A 22162-nucleotide genomic window follows, 5' to 3' on the forward strand; every position below is an offset into this window, starting at 1 on the left:
GGGCCCCAATGACCACCTTTATCAAATCTTTTAACGGCTTAAGAGTTTGTGGTTTGTTTGTTTTTTAATTGTCTGCCTTTGTAACAAAAAAATTTAGGACTTATTTGGCTCGGTGAGCTGGGGGTCACCCTGAGATGAACTCGGGGAGAAGATCTGGTTAATAGGAAGATGCTAGTGGAAGGTTGAAGTTAAGATACTACAAATATTCACTGTTATGGGTTCAGCAAATAAAAGTTAATTTCCTTGGCACGGTGGCCCTCTACTGGCGCTTGGTGGCAATGACTACACATCCTGATTTGGAAATTGAAATCTGATTGGGACACGTTGATATATGAAATAGCCAACTGTAATATATGTGGGGGAATGTGGGGCCATTGTGTGTTAATATCTAGCTCAGGCTGACGATCTGAATGTGTAATTTGATAGGATGAATGTGGACGATTGCTTTTTATGAATTTGGGTGTTTAAGACTATTTTTAACTTTAGATAGAAACAAGATTGACAACAGAAAAAGACCTCCTGGTCCATCTAGCCTGCCCTTATACTATTTCCTGTATTTTATCTTAGGATGGATCTATGTTTATCCCAGGCATGTTTAAATTCAGTTCCTGTGGATTGACCAACCACGTCTGCTGGAAGTTTGTTCCAAGCATCTACTACTCTTTCAGTCAAATAATATTTTCTCACGTGGCTTCTGATCTTTCCCCCAACTAACTTCAGATTGTGTCTCCTTGTTCTTGGGTTCATTTTCCCATTAAAAACACTTCCCTCCTGAACCTTATTTAACACTTTAACGTATTTAAATGTTTCGATCATGTCTCCCCCCTTTCCCTTCTGACCAGGGCTAAAGAGTTTTGGGAAGCTTAACTTTGGATTGTGTTCTGGCTTGGTTGCAGGGATGGTTCTGACCAGTTATGGATCTGGCCTTTCCTCCCTCTCCTTCTTTTTCCCCTTCCTTCCTCTCCTTTTTCCCCCTCCCTCCCTCCTTCTTTCTTTCTTTCCTTCCTTCCTTCCTTCCTCCCTCTCCTACTTCTTTTTCCTTCTTTCCTTTCTTTCCTTTATTCCTTCCTTCGTTCATTCGTTCCTTCCTCCCTCCCTCCTTCGTTTGTTCGTTCCTTCCTCCCTCTCCTACTTCTTTTTCCTTCCTTCCTTCCTTCCTTCCTTCCTTCCTCCCTCTCCTACTTCTTTTTCCTTCTTTCCTTTCTTTCCTTTATTCCTTCCTTCGTTCCTTTGTTCCTTCCTCCCTCCCTCCTTCGTTCGTTCATTCCTTCCTCCCTCTCCTACTTCTTTTTCCTTCCTTCCTTCCTCCCTCTCCTACTTCTTTTTCCTTCTTTCTTTACTTTCTTCTTTCCTTTATTCCTTCCTTCCTTCCTTTGTTCCTCCCTCCTTCCTTCCTCCCTCCCTCCCTCCTTCGTTTGTTCCTTCCTCCCTCCCTCCCTCCCTCTCCTACTTCTTTTTCCTTCCTTTCTTCCTTCCTTGCTTCCTTGCTTCCTTGCTTCCTTTCTCCTTCCCTCCCTCCCTCCCTCGTCACACCAGATGCGACAGAAGGACTATCTATCTGCCTTTACACCTTAGCTTACATTCTGGATCTCTACCCCATCCCACCCCCGCCCCGATGCACAGACCTGCAAATGAACAACCTTCAGTACTTGTCAAACAAACAAATGCAAACAAACCAAGATTCAGAACAAAAGTATTTATAAAAAGTATTAAAGTGACACATTTCCATTTAACATAGTCTCAAAAACAAAAAAAAGAGGGCAAAAGCTGTGGAACCGTTCCCATTTCTGCATAGACCCCCAGGTGCAATGGGGCCAGTCCCTCCTAGCAGGCTACACCTTGCGAGAGGCTTTCACAGAAGAGGAGAGGAGGACGAGTAAGCAAGGTGGAAGAACTGCTACCACCCGGGTTGGAATCAAGACCTGCGAGGGAGAAACCAAGAGAGGGAAGTCTTTAACACCAGGTGCAAATGCAGGAACGTCTCCTCTTCCCTTTCTGAACTTGGCTAAAGAGTTTGGGGAAGCTCAACTTTGGATTGTGTTCCGGCTTGGTTGCGTGGATGGTTCTGACCAGTTATGGATCTGGCCTGGAGGGGGAGCTCTCGCTTCACAATCTGGAGGCTGTGAGTTCCATCCTAGGTCTGGGCACAATGAGAGCATATGAACAACATGAGTCCCAGTGACCAATTAGGCCCCACAGAGTCAGCCTTCTCCAGGTCCTGTCAACTAGACAATGTTGCTTGGCGGGGCCTAGGGGAAGAGCCTTCTCTGTGGTAGCCCCGGCCTTCCAGAAAGACCTGGCTTTTCCGGCAGGCCTGGAGCCGTTAGCTCCAAACTTGACTGTAAAAAATACAACTTCAGTAACTGAGTTATCGAAGTGTGGAACTCATTGCTGGACTCTGTAGTGTCATCCCCAAACCCCCAACACTTTACCCTTAGATTATCTACGGTTGACCTCTCCAGATTCCTTAGAGGTCAGTAATGGGCGAGTACAAGTGCACTAGAGTGCCTTCCGTCCCCTGTCCTATTGCTCTTCTATATCTCCTATACCTTTTTTCTATTCCTATATCTCTTCTTCTATTCTTTCATTGATATGTTTTATTTCTATATCTTCTCTTCTTTCTTAGATATATTTTACTATGAGTATCTCCTCTATAACCTTCATCATGTATTTACTATATGTACAGTGTTCCCTCACTTTTCGCGGGGGATGCGTTCCGAGACCGCCCGCGAAAGTTGAATTTCCGCGAAGTAGAGATGCGGAAGTAAATACACTATTTTTGGCTATGGACAGTATCCCAAGCCTTCCCTTAACACATTAAACCCCTAAATTGCAATTTTCCATTCCCTTAGCAACCATTCAGATTATTACTCACCATGTTTATTTATTAAAGTTTATTAAAAAATTTTTTATTAAAGGCAGACGAAAGTTTGGCGATGACATATGACGTCATCGGGTGGGAAAAACCATGGTATAGGGGAAAAAACCCGCAAAGTATTTTTTAATTAATATTTTTGAAAAACCGTGGTATAGACTTTCCGTGAAGTTTGAACCCGTGAAAATCGAGGGAACACTGTATACCCAATATAACTCTCATTGTGCAATGGACAAAATCAATCAATAAATAAATGATCACCCTGTCCCACAACACTTCTCCCTGGCCTGTAGGCCAAACCTGGCAGATATTATAGGTCCATTCTTGGATCAAACTAACTCTGCTAACAGTGAACCAGTTTGAAGATGACGTGTCCAAGTTCTGATCCCAGGACAGTGGAGGACACATGTCAGTCCAAAGCCATTTTAGTCGGGGGTCTTTGGCCTGCCACACTTTGCGCTATTTTAAAACGTATGCTTAGCTGGGGGAATTTGGGAGGGCCATTTGCATAAGAGAAATTCCTTCCAGATGGTCAAGGTCATCCTTGGTCTTTCTACTCCTGCACCTGCATGGAAGGAGATGGGAATTGCTGCCAAATTGGCAGATGAAGATTGGCCAACGTGATGGGCTTGGGGGTGTAGGGACAAGGGCTTGACCTTTCAGCTGGGTGGAGAAACCCCTGGGACTTTAGATTTGGGTTTCTCCCAGATGTGCCAATGACTCTGTTAATAAATTGGGACTTTGCCTTGGACTCTGATTTAGTTTTAGATGTTATTTGGAACCCTGACAAAACATTTGTTTTAAAGGGTCTCCTGGTGGCTCTCTCAAAGCTAGAGCATCCCTCAAAATAATTGGACTCAGCCTTTCCACACTCCCAGAGAGAAAGTCGTTGCAGAGGCTTACTGGGAGATTTTGCAGTTTGTGGTGGCCACAAAGCGCCCGGTGTAGTGAACGTTGCACCTTACCACGTTGTTGGTGAAGTCTGATTCCATCACAATATATTTGGGATTTACCTGAACCTGAGAGGTTGAGAGAAGGTGAAAAAGCCAATCAACCTCTTTGATACTGGGAAGAAGGCAAAAGTCCCCCATAACAACCAGCCAATGCACTCACTCGCCCACCCACCAATCAACTAGCCAATCGGCCAGTCAATAACCAGCCAATCATCCAGTCAATAACCAACCAATCAACCAATAAATTAATCAATCAATCAATCAATCAATCAATCAATCAATCAGATAATCAACCAGCCAATCAATCAATCAGTCAGATAATCAACCAACCAACCAGTCAACCAGCCAACCAAACCCACCAACCCACCCACCAACCAACCAACCAACCAACTAACCAGCCAACCAGCCAGCCAACCAGCCAGCCAATCAAGCAAGCAAGCAAGCAAGCAAGCAACCAGTCAACCAACCAACCAGTCAACCAACCAACCAGTCAACCAACCAACCAGTCAACCAACCAACCAACCAACCAACCAACCAACCAACCAACCAACCAACCAACCAACCAACCAACCAACCAGCCAGCCAACCAGCCAACCAGCCAATCAAACAACCAAACAACCAATCAACCAGTCAAACCCCCCAATCATCTTCTTAGATAAGAAGGGCACCTCAATTTGTCCCTTGGTTCACTCATCAATATATTTTGGCCCACCCCCAATTAAATGTCCCTGGAGCAGCATTTTTAACCTCAATCGCTTAAAAGATGTATGGGCCAACTCTCAGAATTCCCTAATCAATCAATAAGCTAGAGAAGCTCTGTCTGGCTTTTATGGGTGTTGCAACACAACCTGGCCGAGGTTTGAAAGCACCACTGTGTCTGTCTTCTTGACGTGTCTGACTATACTGGTGACGCCCCCAAAAGCCCCCCTTCTGCAACTGGATTTCTCACTTTATAACACAATCTTTACTTCCCTACAGAATAGAAAGCAACATTTGGGAAGTTCAAAGTTTTGTGGCACACCTTTAGGATATAATTCCCAGGTTGAACATCTGTGATATCAATCCACTGGCAATCTATGTCAGCATTGTAGGTGTCGTAGCAACCTGGACTCAGACCCTGAAAGAAAACAAAAATATTTCTTGAACTTTTTAAGTGGATAATTTTTTAAAAATCTTGAGTTCAAGTCTTGATAACATTTTGAAAGATAATAGTTGTTGGGCTGGGAAAAGATGCTTGATGGGAAAATAGGCATGACACAAAGAGAATAAGATCTTCTCCTCCTCCTCCTCTTCCTCCTTCCTCTCTTCCTCCTCCCTTCTTCATCAAGGATAGAACCAAAGACTAGGACTTCAACTTCTAAACTTTATTTTATTTTATTTTTTATTTTATTTATTCATTTGTCCAATACACAATACATATGGAAGAGAATAGACATGAAGTAATATATATATATAAAGATAATATGCAAAAATAGAGGAGAAGATATATGAAAGGAAGAAAATATATATGATATATGAGATAAAGGAAAGACAATTGGACAGGGGACGAAAGGCACACTGGTGCACTTATGTACGCCCCTTACTGACTTCTTAGGAACTTGGAGAGGTCAATCGTGGAGAGTCTAAGGGAGAAATGTTGGGGGGTTAGGGGTCTGCCTAATTTGATCTTCAAACTACACACACACACAACATTTGGTTAAATATTGAAGGTTTTACAGCCACTGAAACCTCCCAACACTGGGCTGCTCAGATTTTTTAAATATCCTTTTTATGTAGCACAATTTTAAACACCCACTCCCAAATATATGCACTTGACTCTAATGCATCTGTTCTAAGTAATTAGCTCTTCCCAAAACCCAAGAGTTGGGTCCAAAATGTCAATCTGGACTCTAGTAATAACATTGCTATCATACCTGTACAGGTTTTGGAAGCCAGAAATAATGGGGGGGGGGGACGGCCATTATTTCTCAATCATTAAAAGATTGTCTTTCCTTGTGTGAATTTGAGATTTCTGGGAAGTGAACCCACCTGGGTGTGTGAAGTGCAGGCGTAACGCTTGAGATTCCCAAAGTCACACGTGGTGTCTTCCAAACAGAAACTAGCTTTGTGGCCTTCTGCCACTTTCTTCCCCGTGGTAGCATCCAGCAAGTCGTAATGGCTGAACTCATCCATACTGTGGTAATGCCTGGAGAAGATAGAAGGATTGTTTATTTATTGATTGATTGACTGATAGACTGATAGACTGATAGACTGATAGACTGATAGATTGATTGACTGATTGACTGATTGACTGATTGATTGATAGAGTTGAAAGGGACCATGAAGGCCATTGAGTTCAACCCCCTTCCCAAGCAGGAACCCTATAGCACACCAGTCAAGTGGCAGTTCAATCTTCTCTTAAAAATGTCCACAGTGTTGGAGTTCACAACATCCACTGGTAGGTTGTTCCATTGCTTGATCGCTCTGACCGTCAGGAAGTTCCTCTTTATCTCCATGTTGAATCTCTCCTTGGTCAGCTTCCAGCCGTTGTTCCTCGTCCGGCCCTCTGGTGCCCTGAAGAATAAAGTGATCCCCTCCTCTCTGTGACATCCCCTCGTATTACTTGTAGACTGCTATCATGTCCGCTCTAGTTATTCTAATATTGGATTGTTACATGCCGTTTTTTATCACTGTTGTTAGCTGCCCCGAGTCTACGGAGAGGGGCGTCATACAAATCCAATAAATAATAATAATAACTTTGCAGACAGACCGGGGTTAAGGGTTTACTCAATAGGCTTAAACATCCCAAAACAAGCAACTTGCACCTAACCAGTTTTAGTGCTGGGTGGAAAACGCAGCTGCTAGGTGGAGAACAATCTTGGTTAAGCTGGTTGGGTGAATTCAACAAGAGCACCGCAAACTTTCACACCCTGGTTTCGGATGTTGAGCGACACTTACTGATGGCAGCTGTGCCATTCCCACGTATGACGGGCTCGGTTAGGCAGGAAGTCCGCTGTCCCCTGGTTCTTCACCCGTTGTGGGAAACGCAGTAACACACGGACATCGTAATCGGTTGCTTCCGCAGTGTAAGCCGTGCTATGGATATGAAGATGAAACTGTTATTACCCAATTTTGGCACCAAAATATATATATTCAAATTTGGTTGGAGGAAATTACAAAACAAAAAATAAGTATGAAACCGGAAGCATCTCGACTGGGAACACTGGACCAAAAGGTGGAAAGAAAATATTACTATGTCATATTACATAGTCTCTACATGGGGCTACCTTTGAAAAGTGTTCAGAAACTTCAGATCATGCAGAATGCAGCTGCGAGAGCTGTCATGGGCTTCCCCAAATATGCCCATGTTACACCAACACTCCGCAGTCTGCATTGGTTGCCGATCAATTTCCGGTCACAATTCAAAGTATTGGTTGTGACCTATAAAGCCCTTCATGGAACCAGACCAGAATATCTCCGGGACCGCCTTCTGCCGCACGAATCCCAGCGACCGGTTAGGTCCCACAGAGTTGGCCTTCTCCGGGTCCCGTCGACTAAGCAATGTCGTTTGGCGGGGCCCAGGGGAAAACCCTTCTCTGTGGCAGCCCCAACCCTCTGGAACCAGCTCCCCCCAGATATCAGAGTTGCCCCCACCCTCCTAGCCTTTCGTAAGCTCCTTAAAACCCACCTCTGTCGTCAGGCATGGGGGAATTGAGATTTCCCTTCTCCCTAGGCTTATAGAATTTATACATGGTATGCTTGTATGTATGAGTGGTTCTTTAAATTGGGGTTTTTTTAGATTGTTTTTAATATTAGATTTGTTTACATTGTCTTTTTATATTGTTGTTAGCCGCCCTGAGTCTTCGGAGAGGGGCGGCATACAAATCTAATAAATACAAATACAAATCTCCTGGGCGGAAACAGGGATGGAAAAGGCAGGGAGAAGCCTCTGTAGGGCTTCTCTAGGAATCTCCCAGGAAAAAACAGGGCCTCCACTCTCCCCGTGGTTTCCCCAATCGCACACATTATTTTCTTTTACATTGATTCCTATGGGAAAATTGCGTCTTCTTACAAACCTTTCTACTTAAGAACCTGGTCATGGAACGAATTAAGTTCGTAAGCAGAGGTACCACTCTACTGAAAACGAGATGTACCAACTGAAAATATAATAATTAAGAAGATTTTATATTTTGTGGAACTAGACAATAAGTAATTCGATAGATAATATATCCATGATAACTTATTGGTTAGTGTGGCCAGTTTGATTTTTTTTTAACTTGTAAAAATTGCTCTTAATTTGTTGATATACCATCCAGTGTTGCTCTGTTTTGCTTGGCCATACAGGTTGAACCAATGGACGAGCAAATGAATCAGTGATTAAACAAAGAAGTGAAACATGGAGAGCGTTACCTGGCGAGGCACTTCTCTTCCGCTGCGCAACGGAGTGAGTAAAGGTGAGCTCTCTGAACATAAGTGGATGCTTGGACATAGTTTGGGTCCGGTACAAGATCAGGTAGGCCTAGAGAAGGAAGCAAGGGGTCAGGATTCCAAATAGCACCCAAAATTAAATCGGAGTCCAAGGCAAAGTATTCCTCAAAGTTCCAATTTATTAGCGGAGCCGTATTGACACATCTGGGAAAAAACTGAATTTAAGGACACAAGTGTTTCTCCACTGCTAATCAGTCACTAACCACTAACCACCCTCCCCATTGAAATGAACATATCAAGCCATCTATTTGCCTACATTGGCCATTATATGAGTGCCAGCTTGATCTAGTGCAGGCAACTCGACAGATATCAAACACCTTCTTAAAAACTTCTACTCAAACCAACCCAAAATGGTTTTTTATCCCTTCTTCTCCCTCCCAAAATCCAAACCTCCTTTGACTTCTCTTCAAGTAAGGCTCCCCAGTGGCTGACATCAGCAGAATTTATCAATTGAGAGAGAGAGAGAGAGAGAGAGAGAGAGAGAGAGAGAGAGAGAGAGAGAGAGAGAGAGAGAGAGAGAGACAGGAAATGAGAGCTAAACTGGTGACGTGATCCCTCAGAGGAGATTGGACCGAAAAACAAAAAGGCATTGTTCTTTTTCCTTTCTATTTTATTTTCTAGTGGAAAAACCAGTCGGACGGTGGGAGGTAGGGGAGGACTAACGGGGTGCTTGTTAAAACCCATAGCCTTTCTTTCTTTCTTTCTTTCTTTCTTTCTTTCTTTCTTTCTTTCTTTCTTTCTTTCTTTCTTTCTCTCTTTCTTTCTTTCTTTCTCTCTCTCTCTCTCCCCCCCCTGTGTCTTTTTGTTCAGGATCTCAAACCATGTGGTCCTGCCCACCATTAAAAAAAAATCTTTCCAGTTAGCCTCCATGTTTTTAGTTTTTTTCTCCTTTCTATTTTCTTCTTTCTTTCTTTCTTTCTTTCTTTCCTTCCTTCTTTCTTTCTTTCTTTCTCTCTTTCTTTCTTTCTCTCTCTCTCCCCCCCACCTGTGTCTTTTTGTTCAGGATCTCAAACCATGTGGTCCTGCCCACCATTAAAAAAAACATCTTTCCAGTTAGCCTCCATGTTTTTAGTTTTTTTCTCCTTTCTATTCTCTCTCTCTCTTTCTATCTATCTTTCTTTCTTTCCTTCCTTCTTTCTTTCTTTCCTTCTTTCTTTCTTTCTTTCCTTCTTTCCTTCTTTCCTTCTTTCTTTCTTTCTCTCTTTCTTTCTCTCTCTCTCTCTCCCCCCCCGTGTCTTTTTGTTCAGGATCTCAAACCATGTGGTCCTGCCCACCATTAAAAAAAACATCTTTCAGTTAGCCTCCATGTTTCTAGGTTTTTTCTCCTTTCTATTCTCTCTCTCTCTCTCTTTCTATCTTTCTTTCTTTCTTTCTTTCTTTCTTTCATTCTTTCTTTCCTTCCTTCTTTCTTTTGTCTAGTACATAATGAGTAGAAATAACATATCAATATACAAGGAAAAAGCATTAGAAAAGCATTGGGATAATAGAGAATAAAATTAACATTAAAACAATGGAGTTCATATCCATAATGCAAGTAAACATAAAGAGACATTAGGACAGGGGACGGGAGGCACACTGGTGCTCTTATGCACGCCCCATACTGACCTCTTAGGAATCTGGAGAGGTCCACAGTGGACAGTCTAAGGGTAAAAATTTGGGGGTTGGGGGATGACACTACAGAGTCAGGTAGTGAGTGCCATGCTTCGACCCCTCGATTACCAAAGTCGTATTTTTTTGCAGTCGAGTTTGGAGCGGTTAACATTAAGTTTGTATCTGTGGTGTGCTCATGTGTTGTTGTGGTTGAAGCTGAAGTAGTTGTTGACACGGAGGACGTTGCAGCAGAGGGTTTTATGGGCTATGCTTAGGTCGGGTTTAAGGCGAGGTAGTTCTAAGCTTTCAAGACCCAGGATTGTAAATCTAGTACTCTTGGGGAGTTTCTAGTTTTGTAGGGCAGTGTTTCCCAACCTTGGCAACTTGAAGATATTTGGACTTCAACTCCCAGCATTCGCTGGCTGGGGAATTCTGGGAGTTGAATTCCAAATATCTTCAAGTTGCCAAGGTTGGGAAACACTGTCGTAGGGTATACTTGGGGAGAACCGAACTCAGGTATGTATTTCTTCCAAACACCAGAATTTATCTATCTATCTATCTATCTATCTATCTATCTATCTATCTATCTATCTATCTATCTATCTATCTATCTATCTATCTATCTATTTGATTTGTATGCCGCCCCTCTCCGAAGACTCGGGGTAGCTAACAACAATGAAAAGACAATGTAAACAAATCTAATATTAAAAGACAATCTAAAAAACCCCAATTTAAAGAACCACTCATACATACAAGCATACCATGTATAAATTCTATAAGCCTAGGGGGAAGAGAAAATTTCAATTCCCCCATGCCTGACGACAGAGGTGGGTTTTAAGGAGCTTTCGAAAGGCAAGGAGGGTGGGGGCAACTCTGATATCTGGCGGGAGCTGGTTCCAGAGGGTCGGGGCCACCACAGAGAAGGCTCTTCTCCTGAGTCCCGCCAAACGACATTGTTTAGTTGATGGGACCCGGAGAAGGCCAACTCTGTGGGACCTAACCGGTCGCTGGGATTCGTGCGGCAGACGGCGGTCCCGGAGGTATTCTGGCCCGGTGCCATGAAGGGCTTTATAGGTCAGAACCAACACTTTGAATTGTGACCGGAAATTGATCGGCAACCAATGCAGACTGCGGAGTGTTGGTGTGGCATGGGCATACCTTGGGAAGCCCATGATTGCTCTCGCATCTGCATTCTGCACGATCTGAACTTTCCAAACACTTTTCAGAGGTAGCCCCATGTAGAGAGCATTGCATTAGTCGAATGCTTTTGGGGTCTTCAGCTTATCTCACAAACGTGCCCACCCCCCCAACTTCTTTCCCGCTGACCAAGCCAGGGTTTAGTAAGTGGAAAGCAGAAAGCGGGACATGCAATCACTCCAACGCCTACTCAGGCATGAAAGGGGGGGGAAACCCCCACCAAAAATCCCCAGTGGGACATTGAGGCAAGAATGCTAAATGGAGCAGTTGCTAAGAGACCGCCGTACATATACAGGAATGCAAGGGAAATAAATCTAATCAGAGGCATGTGGTTGGAGCCAAGGCAGGCGGTTAGCATCTGTTGGTCATTTGGTCAGTTGGAGGGGTGGGGGTGGTGTTAGGGGAAAGAGTGGGTGGGTTTTAAAAAAAGCTATAGATTGCTTATCTGAGGCCTCACTTTGTCTCAGACCACCGGTCTTAAGGAATAATAATAATAATAATAATAATAATAATAATAATAATAATAATAGAAACATAGAAACATAGAAGTCTGATGGCAGAAAAAGACCTCATGGTCCATCTAGTCTGCCCTTATACTATTTCCTGTATTTTTATCTTAGGATGGATATATGTTTATCCCAGGCATGTTTAAACTCAGTCCCTGTGGATTTACCAACCACGTCTGCTGGAAGTTTGTTCCAAGAATCTACTACTCTTTCAGTAAAATAATATTTTCTCATGTTGCTTTTGATCTTTCCCCCAACTAACTTCAGATTGTGTCCCCTTGTTCTTGTGTTCACTTTCCTATTAAAAACACTTCCCTCCTGAACCTTATTAGACATAGAAACATAGAAGTCTGACGGCAGAAAAAGACCTCATGGTCCATCTAGTCTGCCCCTATACTATTTTCTGTATTCTATCTTAGGATGGATATATGTTTATCCCAGGCATGTTTAAATTCAGTTACTGTGGATTTATCTACCACGTCTGCTGGAAGTTTGTTCCAAGGATCTACTACTCTTTCAGTAAAATAATATTTTCTCATGTTGCTTTTGATCTTTCCCCCAACTAATTTCAGATTGTGTCCCCTTGTTCTTGTGTTCACTTTCCTATTAAATAATAATAATAATTTATTGGATTTGTATGCCGCCCCTCTCCATAGACTTGGGATGGCTAACAACAATGATAAAAACAGCATGTGACAATCCAATAATAAAACAACTAAAAACCCTTATTATAAAACCAAACATACATACAGACATACCAGGCATAACTTTTAATGGCCTAGGGGGAAGGAATATCTCAACTCCCCCATGCCTGGCGGTATAAATGAGTCTTGAGTAGTTTACGAAAGACAGGGAGGGTGGGGGCAATTCTAATCTCCGGGGGGAGTTGGTTCCAGAGGGCTGGGGCCGCCACAGAGAAGACTCTTCTCCTGGGTCCCGCCAAACGACATTGTTTAGTCGACGGGACCCGGAGAAGGCCAACTCTGTGGGACCTTATCGGTCGCTGGGATTCATGCAGTTGACTCAAAAGCAGAACAAACATTAGGGAGTCTGATTTGACCCTTGATGCTAAGCTACAAATCAGGGTTTATTTGCAAACCACAGCTTTGGGGCAGTGTGCAAACCGAGCCAGGGGTGGGTTTTAGCTTGCGGATTCTTTTAGGGACGGATTTCCTCCATTGTTGGAGCCAGGGGACATTTCAATGAGGAGCGGGGTGGGGAACTTATGTAATGGTGTCCTTTTTGAAAACTATGGCAGCTTTTCCTCCTACCTACCTACCTACCTATCTTTTTTCTTTCTTTATTTCCTTCCCTCCTTCCTTCTTTTCATCTATCTATCTATCTATCTATCTATCTATCTATCTATCTATCTATCTATCTATTTTTCTATCTCTCTCTATCTATCTATCTATCTTACTCATCTATCATTTAATTTATCATCTATCTATCTATCCATCCATCCATCATCTCTCTATCTCTCTGTCTATCATCTAGTTATCATCTAATTTATCATCTATCTATCTATCTATCTATCTATCTATCTATCTATCTATCTATCTATCTATCTATCTATCTATCTATCTATCTATCTATCTATCTATCTATCTATCTATCTATCTATCTATCTATCTAGTCTGTCTATCTATCTATCTATCTATCTATCTATCTATCTATCTATCTATCTATCTATCTATCTATCTATCTATCTATCTATCTATCTAGTCTGTCTATCTATCTATCTATCTATCTATCTACCTACCTACCTATCTTTTTTCTTTCTTTATTTCCTTCCCTCATTCCTTCTTTTCATCTATCTATCTATCTATCTATCTATCTATCTATCTATCTATCTATCTATCTATCTATCTTACTCATCTATCATCTAATTTATCATCTATCTATCTATCTATCTGTCTGTGTGTCTGTCTGTCTGTCTGTCTACCTACCTACCTACCTACCTACCTACCTACCTACCTACCTACCTACCTATCATCAGAGGCTATTATTGATGGGAATAACAGCCAAACCAAGAAAACAGGCAATGTTTTTATTCTTCAGTAGAGGGCGCTAAAATACAGAAACTCACTTCACCCCTGGAGTTGATGGGGGTAAAAAACCCACCCTTTTAATTAAAACAAAACCACTTTTAAAAACTTTCAGTGCCAAAATGAAAATCCTCTCTGCGTCTTTGACCCAGCAGCAACATAGGAAAACATCATTGCGGTGGGAAGCAAGGCTAGAAAACATGCAAAAGTGCATCAGTTGAGTAGAAAGGGTTTGGATGAAGCTGGGTGGGAAATTAGTGGTGGGTTGCTACTGGTTCGCCCCGGTTCAGACGAACTGGTAACGGCGGAGGCAGCAAGCTCTGCTCGCCTGATGTCATCATGGATCAATGTTTCCCAACCTGGGCAACTTGAAGATATTTGGACTTCAACTCCCAGAATTCCCCAGCCAATCTCTCTCCCACATGCACCCTCACCGAGGTTTCATTTGCTGCTCATTAAAAGCCAAATCTCACTCTGCGCATGCACAGAAGCAAAAATATTGCCCAAAATCGCCAAAATCTCACTCTCGCGTGTGTCCTCGTGTGAGATTTCTCTTGCTGCGTAAAAGCCAAATCTCACTCTGCGCATGCACAGAAGCAAAAGTATCACCAAAAATCCCTGAAATCTTGTTCTCGCGTGTGTCCTCGTGTGAGATTTTGCTTGTTGAGAACCCAAATCTCACACTGCCGGGCACAATGTCCTCAGAGGGCACACCTGCCGAAGGTAAAATGAGCAGCCCTTCCCTGGTGTAGGGAACCACTGAACAGAACACATCATGCAAATGGCATCGGACCAGAATATCTCCGGGACCGCCTTCTGCCACACGAAGCCCAGCGACCGGTTAGCTCCCACAGAGTTGACCTTCTCCGGGTCCCGTCGACTAAGCAATGTTGTTTGGCGGGACCCAAGAGAAGAGCCTTCTCTGTGGCGGCCCCGGCCCTCTGGAACCAGCTCCCCCCAGATATCAGAGTTGCCCCCACCCTCCTTGCCTTTCGCAAGCTCCTTAAAACCCACCTCTGTCGTCAGGCATGGGGGAATTGAGATATTCCCTTCCCCCTAGGCTTATAGAATTTATACATGGTATGCTTGTATGTATGAGTGGTTCTTTCAAATGGGGTTTTTTAGATTGTCTTTTAATATTAGATTTGTTTACATTGTCTTTTTATATTGTTGTGAGCCACCCCGAGTCTTCGGAGAGGGGCGGCATACAAATCTAATAAATACTAAATGGGAAGGGACTCTGGAGGTCTTGCGTTCCAACTTTCTGCTCAAGCAGGAAATCCTGTAACATGCCAGAAGAATGATTGTCCAATCCCTTCTTGGAAACCTGCAGTAATGGAACACCCACAACTTTGGGAGGCAAGCCGTTCCACTGATTAATTGTTCTCCTTGTCAGGAAATGTCTCCTTCGTTCTAGGATGGATCTTTCCTTGATTAGTTTGGCATTCCTTACTGGAAGACATCTGGAGAACAAAGGGCAGGGGAGGCATCATCTTTGTCACTCTTCTCTGCACTCTTTCTAGAGCCTCAACATCCATCGTGGTGACCAAAAATAAAAACTTAAAAAAGCCAGGGAACTCTCCTTGCCCAGCATAAGGGGGGGCGTTTGCCCAGGTTCGCCTGGTGCACCAGTTGCGGCCCTATTTGGACCGGGACTCACTGCTCACAGTCACTCATGCCCTCATCACCTTGAGGCTCGACTACTGTAACGCTCTCTACATGGGGCTACCTTTGAAAAGTATTCGTGCAGAATGCAGCTGCGAGAGCAATCATGGGCTTCCCCAGGTATGCCCATGTTACATCAACACTCTGCAGTCTGCATTGGTTGCCGATCAATTTCTGATCACAATTCAAAGTGTTGGTTATGACCTTTAAAGCCCTTCATAGCATCGGGCCAGAATACCTCCGGGACCGCCTTCTGCCGCACGAATCCCAGCGACCGATTAGGTCCCACAGAGTCGGCCTTCTCTGGGTCCCGTCAACTAAACAATGTCGGTTGGCGGGCTCCAGGGGAAGAGCCTTCTCTGTGGCGGCCCCGACTCTCTGGAACCAGCTCCCCCCAGAGATTAGAACTGCCCCTACCCTCCTTGCCTTTCGTAAACTCCTCAAAACCCACCTTTGTCGTCAGGCATGGGGAAACTGAGATATCTCCCCCAGGGCCTATACAATTTATGTATGGTATGCTTGTGTGTATGTCTGTTTAATAATGGGGTTTTTAAATATTTTAAATAGTAAATTATTAGATTTGTCATGAACTGTTTTTATTGTGTTGTGAGCCGCCCCGAGTCTACAGAAAGGGGCGGCATACAAATCTAATAAGTAAGTAAGTAAGTAAGTAAGTAAGTAAGTAAGTAAGTAAGTAAGTAAGTAAGTAAGTAAGTAAGTTAGTTAGTTAGTTAGTTAGTAAGTAAGTACCAAGTAAGTAAGTTAGTAAGTAAGTAAGTAAGTAAGTAAGTAAGTAAGTAAGTAAGTAAGTAAGTAAATAAATAAGCAAGACAGAAAGACCTTCACATGGATTAGAGCAGTGTTTCCCAACCTTGGCAACTTGAAGATATCTGTACTTCAACTCCCAGAATTCCCCAGCCAGTGAATGCTGGCTGGGGACTTCTGGGAGTTGAAGTCCAGATATCTTCAAGTTGTCAAGGTTGGGAAACACTGGATTAGAGAATAAATAAAAGTATAGGATGTGATCCTATAAAAGAATTGAAATGGAAATGGTTGCATAGCAAGAACAACTAAATGTGCACAACAGCAGGTGAAATTGATGGTCAATCAGTGTTGCTTCCTAAGTGGACAGTTTGATTTCACAGAAGTTTGATTCACTTGGAGTTATATTGTGTTGTTTAAGTGTTCCCTTTATTTTTTTTTGAGCAGTGTATGTTGGGCCCGATTGGCAAAAGAAAGCTCAGGACCGTTTGGGTTGGAAAAAAAGCAGAAGAGGACCTCATCCTACATTACATAGACAATGGCTAAAATGATGATGATTTTTCTCATCACCATTGCTCTGGTCTTGAAACCACCCATTTTGGTTCTCTTAATCCCAAAAAGAAAGAAACTAAGCCGCCCCAATTTTGGGGACGCCACAAAGTCCCACAGTAGATCTCCCCACTCTTCCCGTAGCCAAAGACTCACCGCGTCCGTTCTGATTCGGTCTGTAGATGCTGCCCACGCTCATGCGCCCTTGGTTGACTCCTTGGTTGTCTGGAATCAACTGGGGGGTTTCAGAATTCCGGATAGGAAGGTAGGGCTCAGGCCGAGGGACCCCATGGGGGTCTAAGGGCCGGAAAGGAGGCTGGGGCTCCATGTTGCGAGCAGGGACGTAGGGCTCTTCGGGAACCTGCCCAAAAGGAGGATACTGCCTTGCCCACGGCTCATTCCCGTAGCCGGTGCCAGCATTGGCAGGCGATCCGGAGTGGACATGCGAGTTATCTGTGAGAGGGACCCCTTGGCCCTGGTTTTGGGTGGATGGATAGGAATCGGGGACATTTTGGTCAAAGCTGGTCCCAGTGTCATGGTAGAGGCTGTGAGAATACCGTCTGTCTAAGCCGTCTGGAGACGGGAGCTGTTGGGCGGAAGGCACATGGGGCCGCTCCTGGACAGGAGCGTAAGGTTGAGCTTGGTAGGGATTTTGGTTCTCCGTATATTCTTCGTACCTCGCTCTGGGTTGAAAAGGGTTCACTACTCCAGCACTGGCTGAAGCGGCCGCCACAGCCCCGCCCCACGTCCCAGTGGTACGGTAGTAATTGTGGCCCTCGTCGTAGGCTCGGGGCACCTGCGGGTCATAGGTCTCGTACTGGTTGGCGTAAGGGGGCTGAGGGTAGGATCCCTGTGGGTAGAGCTGTCCAAACGCGACATACGAAGAGGACGCAGCGCCCACCTGCCGCTGATGAGGAACGGCCAACCACGGACGATGGGCGTTGGAGTTGCTGTCTACGGCGGTGCCATCTCTCCAGTTGTCAGGTACCTGCCCAAATCCGAAGGGGTGCCTGGTTTGCCCCCGGACTGTATCCGATCCTGACCTGATGGGTAAGGTTGGCACTTGCCTCCGAGTGTTCCCTGCGCTCCGTTGTCCTTGGTTGGTGGCCGCATCGGCTAACATCACTCTGGCGCTGCTCTCGGCTCTTACGTGGCTGGCCGGGACGTACTCAGAGCCGGAGTTCAAGAGACTGTACAGCCTTCCGTTATTCTCCCACTGGATCATCTGCCTCCAGTGACCATTGTCCGCATTGTCCTGTTGAGGGTATTGTCCACGGACCAGCAGGAACGCAGCCGAACCCATCAATACCCAGAGGTCCCAGAAGCTGTGAGCTGTCATGTTGAGGCGGATCAAGAGGCCTTACCTTGTTGTTTGTAGGAACGAAAAGAAAAACACCTCCGCGAAACAGCCCAGCGGCCAAAGAGTTCTGATGGCTGGCTTCTCCCCTTCTCCACTTCCCTTAGCAAACCGATCTCAATGCTGTCCATTCCTCGCTTCGGCTAAGATGCCCCAGCGGTTCTCTGCAAATTTCATCTTGAGGCTGGGGAGGAAAAAGAGCCTGCAAAGAATGAGGTTTTGGAGCAAAGGGGAGAGAGAAAGAGAGAGCAAGAGTGAGAGAGAGAGAGCGAAAGACAGAGAGGGAGGGGGAGAGAGAGAGAGAGAAAAGAAAGAAGAGAAAGAAGAGAGAGAAGAGACAAAAACCTCAAAAGTTTTTGTTGACTCTGCTCTTCTCTGTGTTGGGTTTTGTTTTGTTTTTTACATTGCCTGTTTGCAAAACGTTGGTGGATCTCAGTTGCTGGATGGTTTTTGTTCCTGCTCTGAATGAATAAGCAACTAACTCTCAGAAATGCTGGGGATGTTTTAGGGCTCTTTGCAAGCAATCTGCGTCACAGGGTCCTAAAACCAGCCAGGTTTCCTCTGTTAGCGTTACTCTCTTCCACGAGCCTGAAAAGAAAAGTTCCCGAGAAAAATGAGATGGCACATTTCCGAAATAGGCCAAGAAAGAGCGGCTCTATATCCAAGCTGGGCAGCTTTCTTGGGCCTCCTGGATCCTGGTGAAGGGAAAAAGGGACAGTGACAACTTCTCCAAGTCAAACCAAACAGTTTGTAGCACACATTAGGATTTTAAGCTGGAGAGCGTTGAAGGTACTCAGGCTCTTTAATACATCTTCTATCTCAGCCCTGCAAATATTATTTTATTTTCTTAGTTGAGAACCATCGGAACGAATGCCTGCCCTTTCTGTATGCTTTTTAGTCGACAGGAATTGTTGGGCAAAAGCTTGCTCTTTAAAAAAAGTCACAAAAAATCATAGAATCACGGGGCTTTACGGGACTTTGGAGGTCTTTTAGTCCAACCCCTGGCCAAGAAAAATCTTATACTAGTTGGGGGAAAGATCAAGAGCAACATGAGAAAATATTATTTTACTGAAAGAGTAGTAGATCCTTGGAACAAACTTCCAGCAGACGTGGTAGATAAATCCACAGTAACTGAATTTAAACATGCCTGGGATAAACATATATCCATCCTAAGATAAAATACAGAAAATAGTATAAGGGCAGACTAGATGGACCATGAGGTCTTTTTCTGCCGTCAGATTTCTATGTTTCTATGTTTCTTATACCATCCAAGAAAAACAGTTGTCCAATCTTTTATGGAAAATCTCCAGTGATGGAGGACACGCAACTTCTGGAGGCAAGTTGTTCTATTGATTAATTATTCTCACCATTGGGGAAATTCCTCATTTCCAGGATGCATCTCTCTTTGTCAAGCTTCCATCCATCCTGCGCTCAGGAGAACAAACCAGCACTCTTTTCCCTGTGACATTCTGGGAGTTGAGGTTGACAAGTTTGGAGGCCCCTGAGATAGATGAATAAATGCTGTGAGGAAGATCTCTACATGGGGCTACCTTTGAAGAGTGTTCGGAAACTTCAGATCGTGCAGAATGCAGCCGCGCGAGCTACCATGGGCCTCCCTAGGTACGCCCATGTTTCATCAACACTCCGCAGCTTGCACTGGCTGCCGATCAGTTTCCGGTCACAATTCAAAGTGTTGGTAATGACCTATAAAGCCCTACATGACAGTTTATACATGGAATGTTTGTGTGTTTGTTTGCTTTTAATAATGGGGTTTTTAGTGTTTTTAAATTATTAGATTTGTTCTTACATTGTTCTTGTTATTGTTGTGAGCCGCCCTGAGTCTACGGATAGATAGATAGATAGATAGATAGATAGATAGATAGATAGATAGATAGATAGATAGATAACCAGAATACCTACGGGACCGCCTTCTGCCGCATGAATCCCAGCAGCCAATTAGGTCCCACAGAGTTGGCCTTCTTTGGGTCCCGTTGACTAAACAATGTCGTCTGGCGGGACCCAGGGAAAGGATCGGACTGCAGGCGGTGTAGTTCCAGATTGTCCAAGCCCAGAATTTCAAGACTGGTAGCATAAGAGATTTCACAGAGAGCAAAGGAGAGGAGTACTCTTCTTGTGAAATACCTCTGGACCTGCTCAATCGTATCAATGCCCGATATGCAGTGTGGATTCCAGGCAGGCCAGCTGTATTCGAAAATTGGTCTGGCAAAGGTTTTGTATTTTAGGTTTTGTATTCTTTCCAAGGTGAATTATTTTCTTGACATGCCTAAATATCCTCCCCCTTGTTTATTTGCTTCTCATACATTTTGGAACAGCAAGTAAGTTTATCCAAGTGGGTTACATTTCTAGTTGGGTTTTGTTCAAGAGCAGGGAAAGGGTGAATCAACCCTGGAGCATTTCCAGTGAAAATCAAGGACAAATCAATAACATCTTTCTTCAACTGAAGGTTGGCCCTGCGATTAGGTACCGTGACATGAACATCCTCGGCTGCCAGTTTGCAGAGCACAAAAGTGTCGGCTTACCCACAATATTTTCTTATGCTTTGGAGGCTGTTTCCTGTCGAAGCAACCCGCTAACCTTTCCCTTCTTTCTGCCTGGTCCGCTCTGAAGTCAATTTCCAATCCAAAAATTCTGCTTCGTTTCATTCCTAAAAAGGCCCCTGTTGATTTCCACCCCTCACCCCTCACTTTGCCTGCCAATGTCCCAGAAGGGAGTTGAACAACTTTGCAACTTTGAAGCACGTAATGCTCAGCTATGCGAGAAACGGATTCGCAAAATGCCACACCAAAAGAACTTTGGAGAAAACAGGTGCGAGTGGCTGTGGGTCCTGCCTCCCAAAGACAACCCCATCTGTCCGTCCATTACCCCGGGGGGAGAATCATTGACCCCCTCAGAGAGGGTTTGCAACTTGGGCGTCCTCCTCGATCCACAGCTCACGTTAGAGAAACATCACCAGTTGCGGCCCTATTTGGACCGGGAGTCACTGCTCACAGTCACTCATGCCCTCATCACCTCGAGGTTCGACTACTGTAACGCTCTCTACATGGGGCTATCTTTGAAGAGTGTTTGGAAACTTCAGATCGTGCAGAATGCAGCTGCGAGAGCAATCATGGGCTTTCCCAAATATGCCCATGTCACACCAACATGAAGGGTGCCATGAAGGGCTTTATAGGTCATAACCAACACTTTGAATTGTGACCGGAAACCAATTGGCAACCAATGCAGATTGCGGAGTGTTGATTATTATCAAAGAAAATGAGGCCACCTGTGGTTGGGTGGGGCTGTGGTCATTAGTGAGGCTGCTATAAATAGCAGCCTGTGGGTTTGGCCATTGTGGAGGATTATCTGATCGATGTGTTTCCTGACTGCTTTACTGACTTTGACCTTTTGTGTGCTGATTTTTCCCCACTTTGAAACTAAACCAGAGCAAAGTGTGTTTCACTTGGTGAAAAAAGAAGGACTGTGAATTGCCTCACAGCTGCAAGCTAAGTATCACAGGACTGATAAGGGACTTGTACAAATTACCAGTTTGTTTGGAGATGAGGGCTCTTTGCTATACCAAAAGAGGGCTTGGTTTAAGGGAATTTTCGTTATAAAGAACATTGTTTTGAATTTTCAAACGTGTGTGTGTCTGAAATTTGTACCTGTGAAGTTTTGGGAGGAGTCTACCAGAGAGCCCAACAGAACACTAGGTAACATCATCCATCCTAGAAGGAGGAGGAGGAGGACTGTGGGGTCCTTGGTGCTTCCTGAGCTGACTGTTTTCTTGCAGACGTTTCATTACCGAACTACGTAACACCATCAGTTTTGGCAAGGCATGGAGATTTAGGATGAGCCAAGTGCTGGAAATCAGGGATCATTCAAAAAAAGATGGAGCAATAAATCAGAGCTGGAGGAAGCAAAACCAGATCTCAAGTCTATAGTCCACGGTCCAAAGACATTCCATGTTTTGGTAGCGTCAAAGAGCCTCTCTGAGGGTCTTTTGAGTGGCTAGGTTGCTGCGAATAGAAACGGTGGAGAGATTGCTGTGGTTTTGATTTAGGCACCTGAGGTCGAATAGGGTGAATGGAAGAGGCAGACAGAAGTGGCTTCACAACAGCAGCTCTTTATTTGGCAACTATGTACAACTCAGCAAAGGCTCTTTCTGACAGGTAGCCATTTTATAGTGAACTGCCAGA

General features: G+C 44.3%; 1 protein-coding gene across 1 annotated transcript; it reads right to left on the reverse strand.

Annotated features, from left to right (window-relative positions):
* Positions 1-1681: 1681 nt before the first annotated feature.
* On the reverse strand, positions 1682-18497 carry LOXL1 (lysyl oxidase like 1). The gene is made up of 7 exons (XM_070762627.1): positions 16766-18497; positions 8218-8326; positions 6766-6903; positions 5857-6013; positions 4850-4945; positions 3779-3894; positions 1682-1922 (listed from the first exon to the last, which is right to left on the reverse strand). Exons 1-7 carry the CDS (start codon positions 17946-17948, stop codon positions 1916-1918), a joined length of 1806 nt encoding a protein of 601 aa, XP_070618728.1. The 5' UTR covers positions 17949-18497; the 3' UTR covers positions 1682-1915.
* Between the last annotated feature and the right edge of the window lie 3665 nt (positions 18498-22162).

Source organism: Erythrolamprus reginae, chromosome 10, assembly GCF_031021105.1.
Source record: "Erythrolamprus reginae isolate rEryReg1 chromosome 10, rEryReg1.hap1, whole genome shotgun sequence".
Classification (NCBI taxonomy): Eukaryota; Metazoa; Chordata; class Lepidosauria; order Squamata; family Dipsadidae; genus Erythrolamprus; species Erythrolamprus reginae.

Bases quoted from the DNA above. Each gene is read 5' to 3' on its own strand.
- LOXL1 (XM_070762627.1), bottom strand. From the start codon at position 17,948: ATGACAGCTCACAGCTTCTGGGACCTCTGGGTATTGATGGGTTCGGCT. The intron at 6,014-6,765 runs GTAAGTGTCGCT...TATCTTCTCCAG, and splicing joins GAATGGCACAGCTGCCATCA to GCATTACCACAGTATGGATG. The intron at 4,946-5,856 runs GTGGGTTCACTT...GTTTTCTTTCAG, and splicing joins CCTGCACTTCACACACCCAG to GGTCTGAGTCCAGGTTGCTA.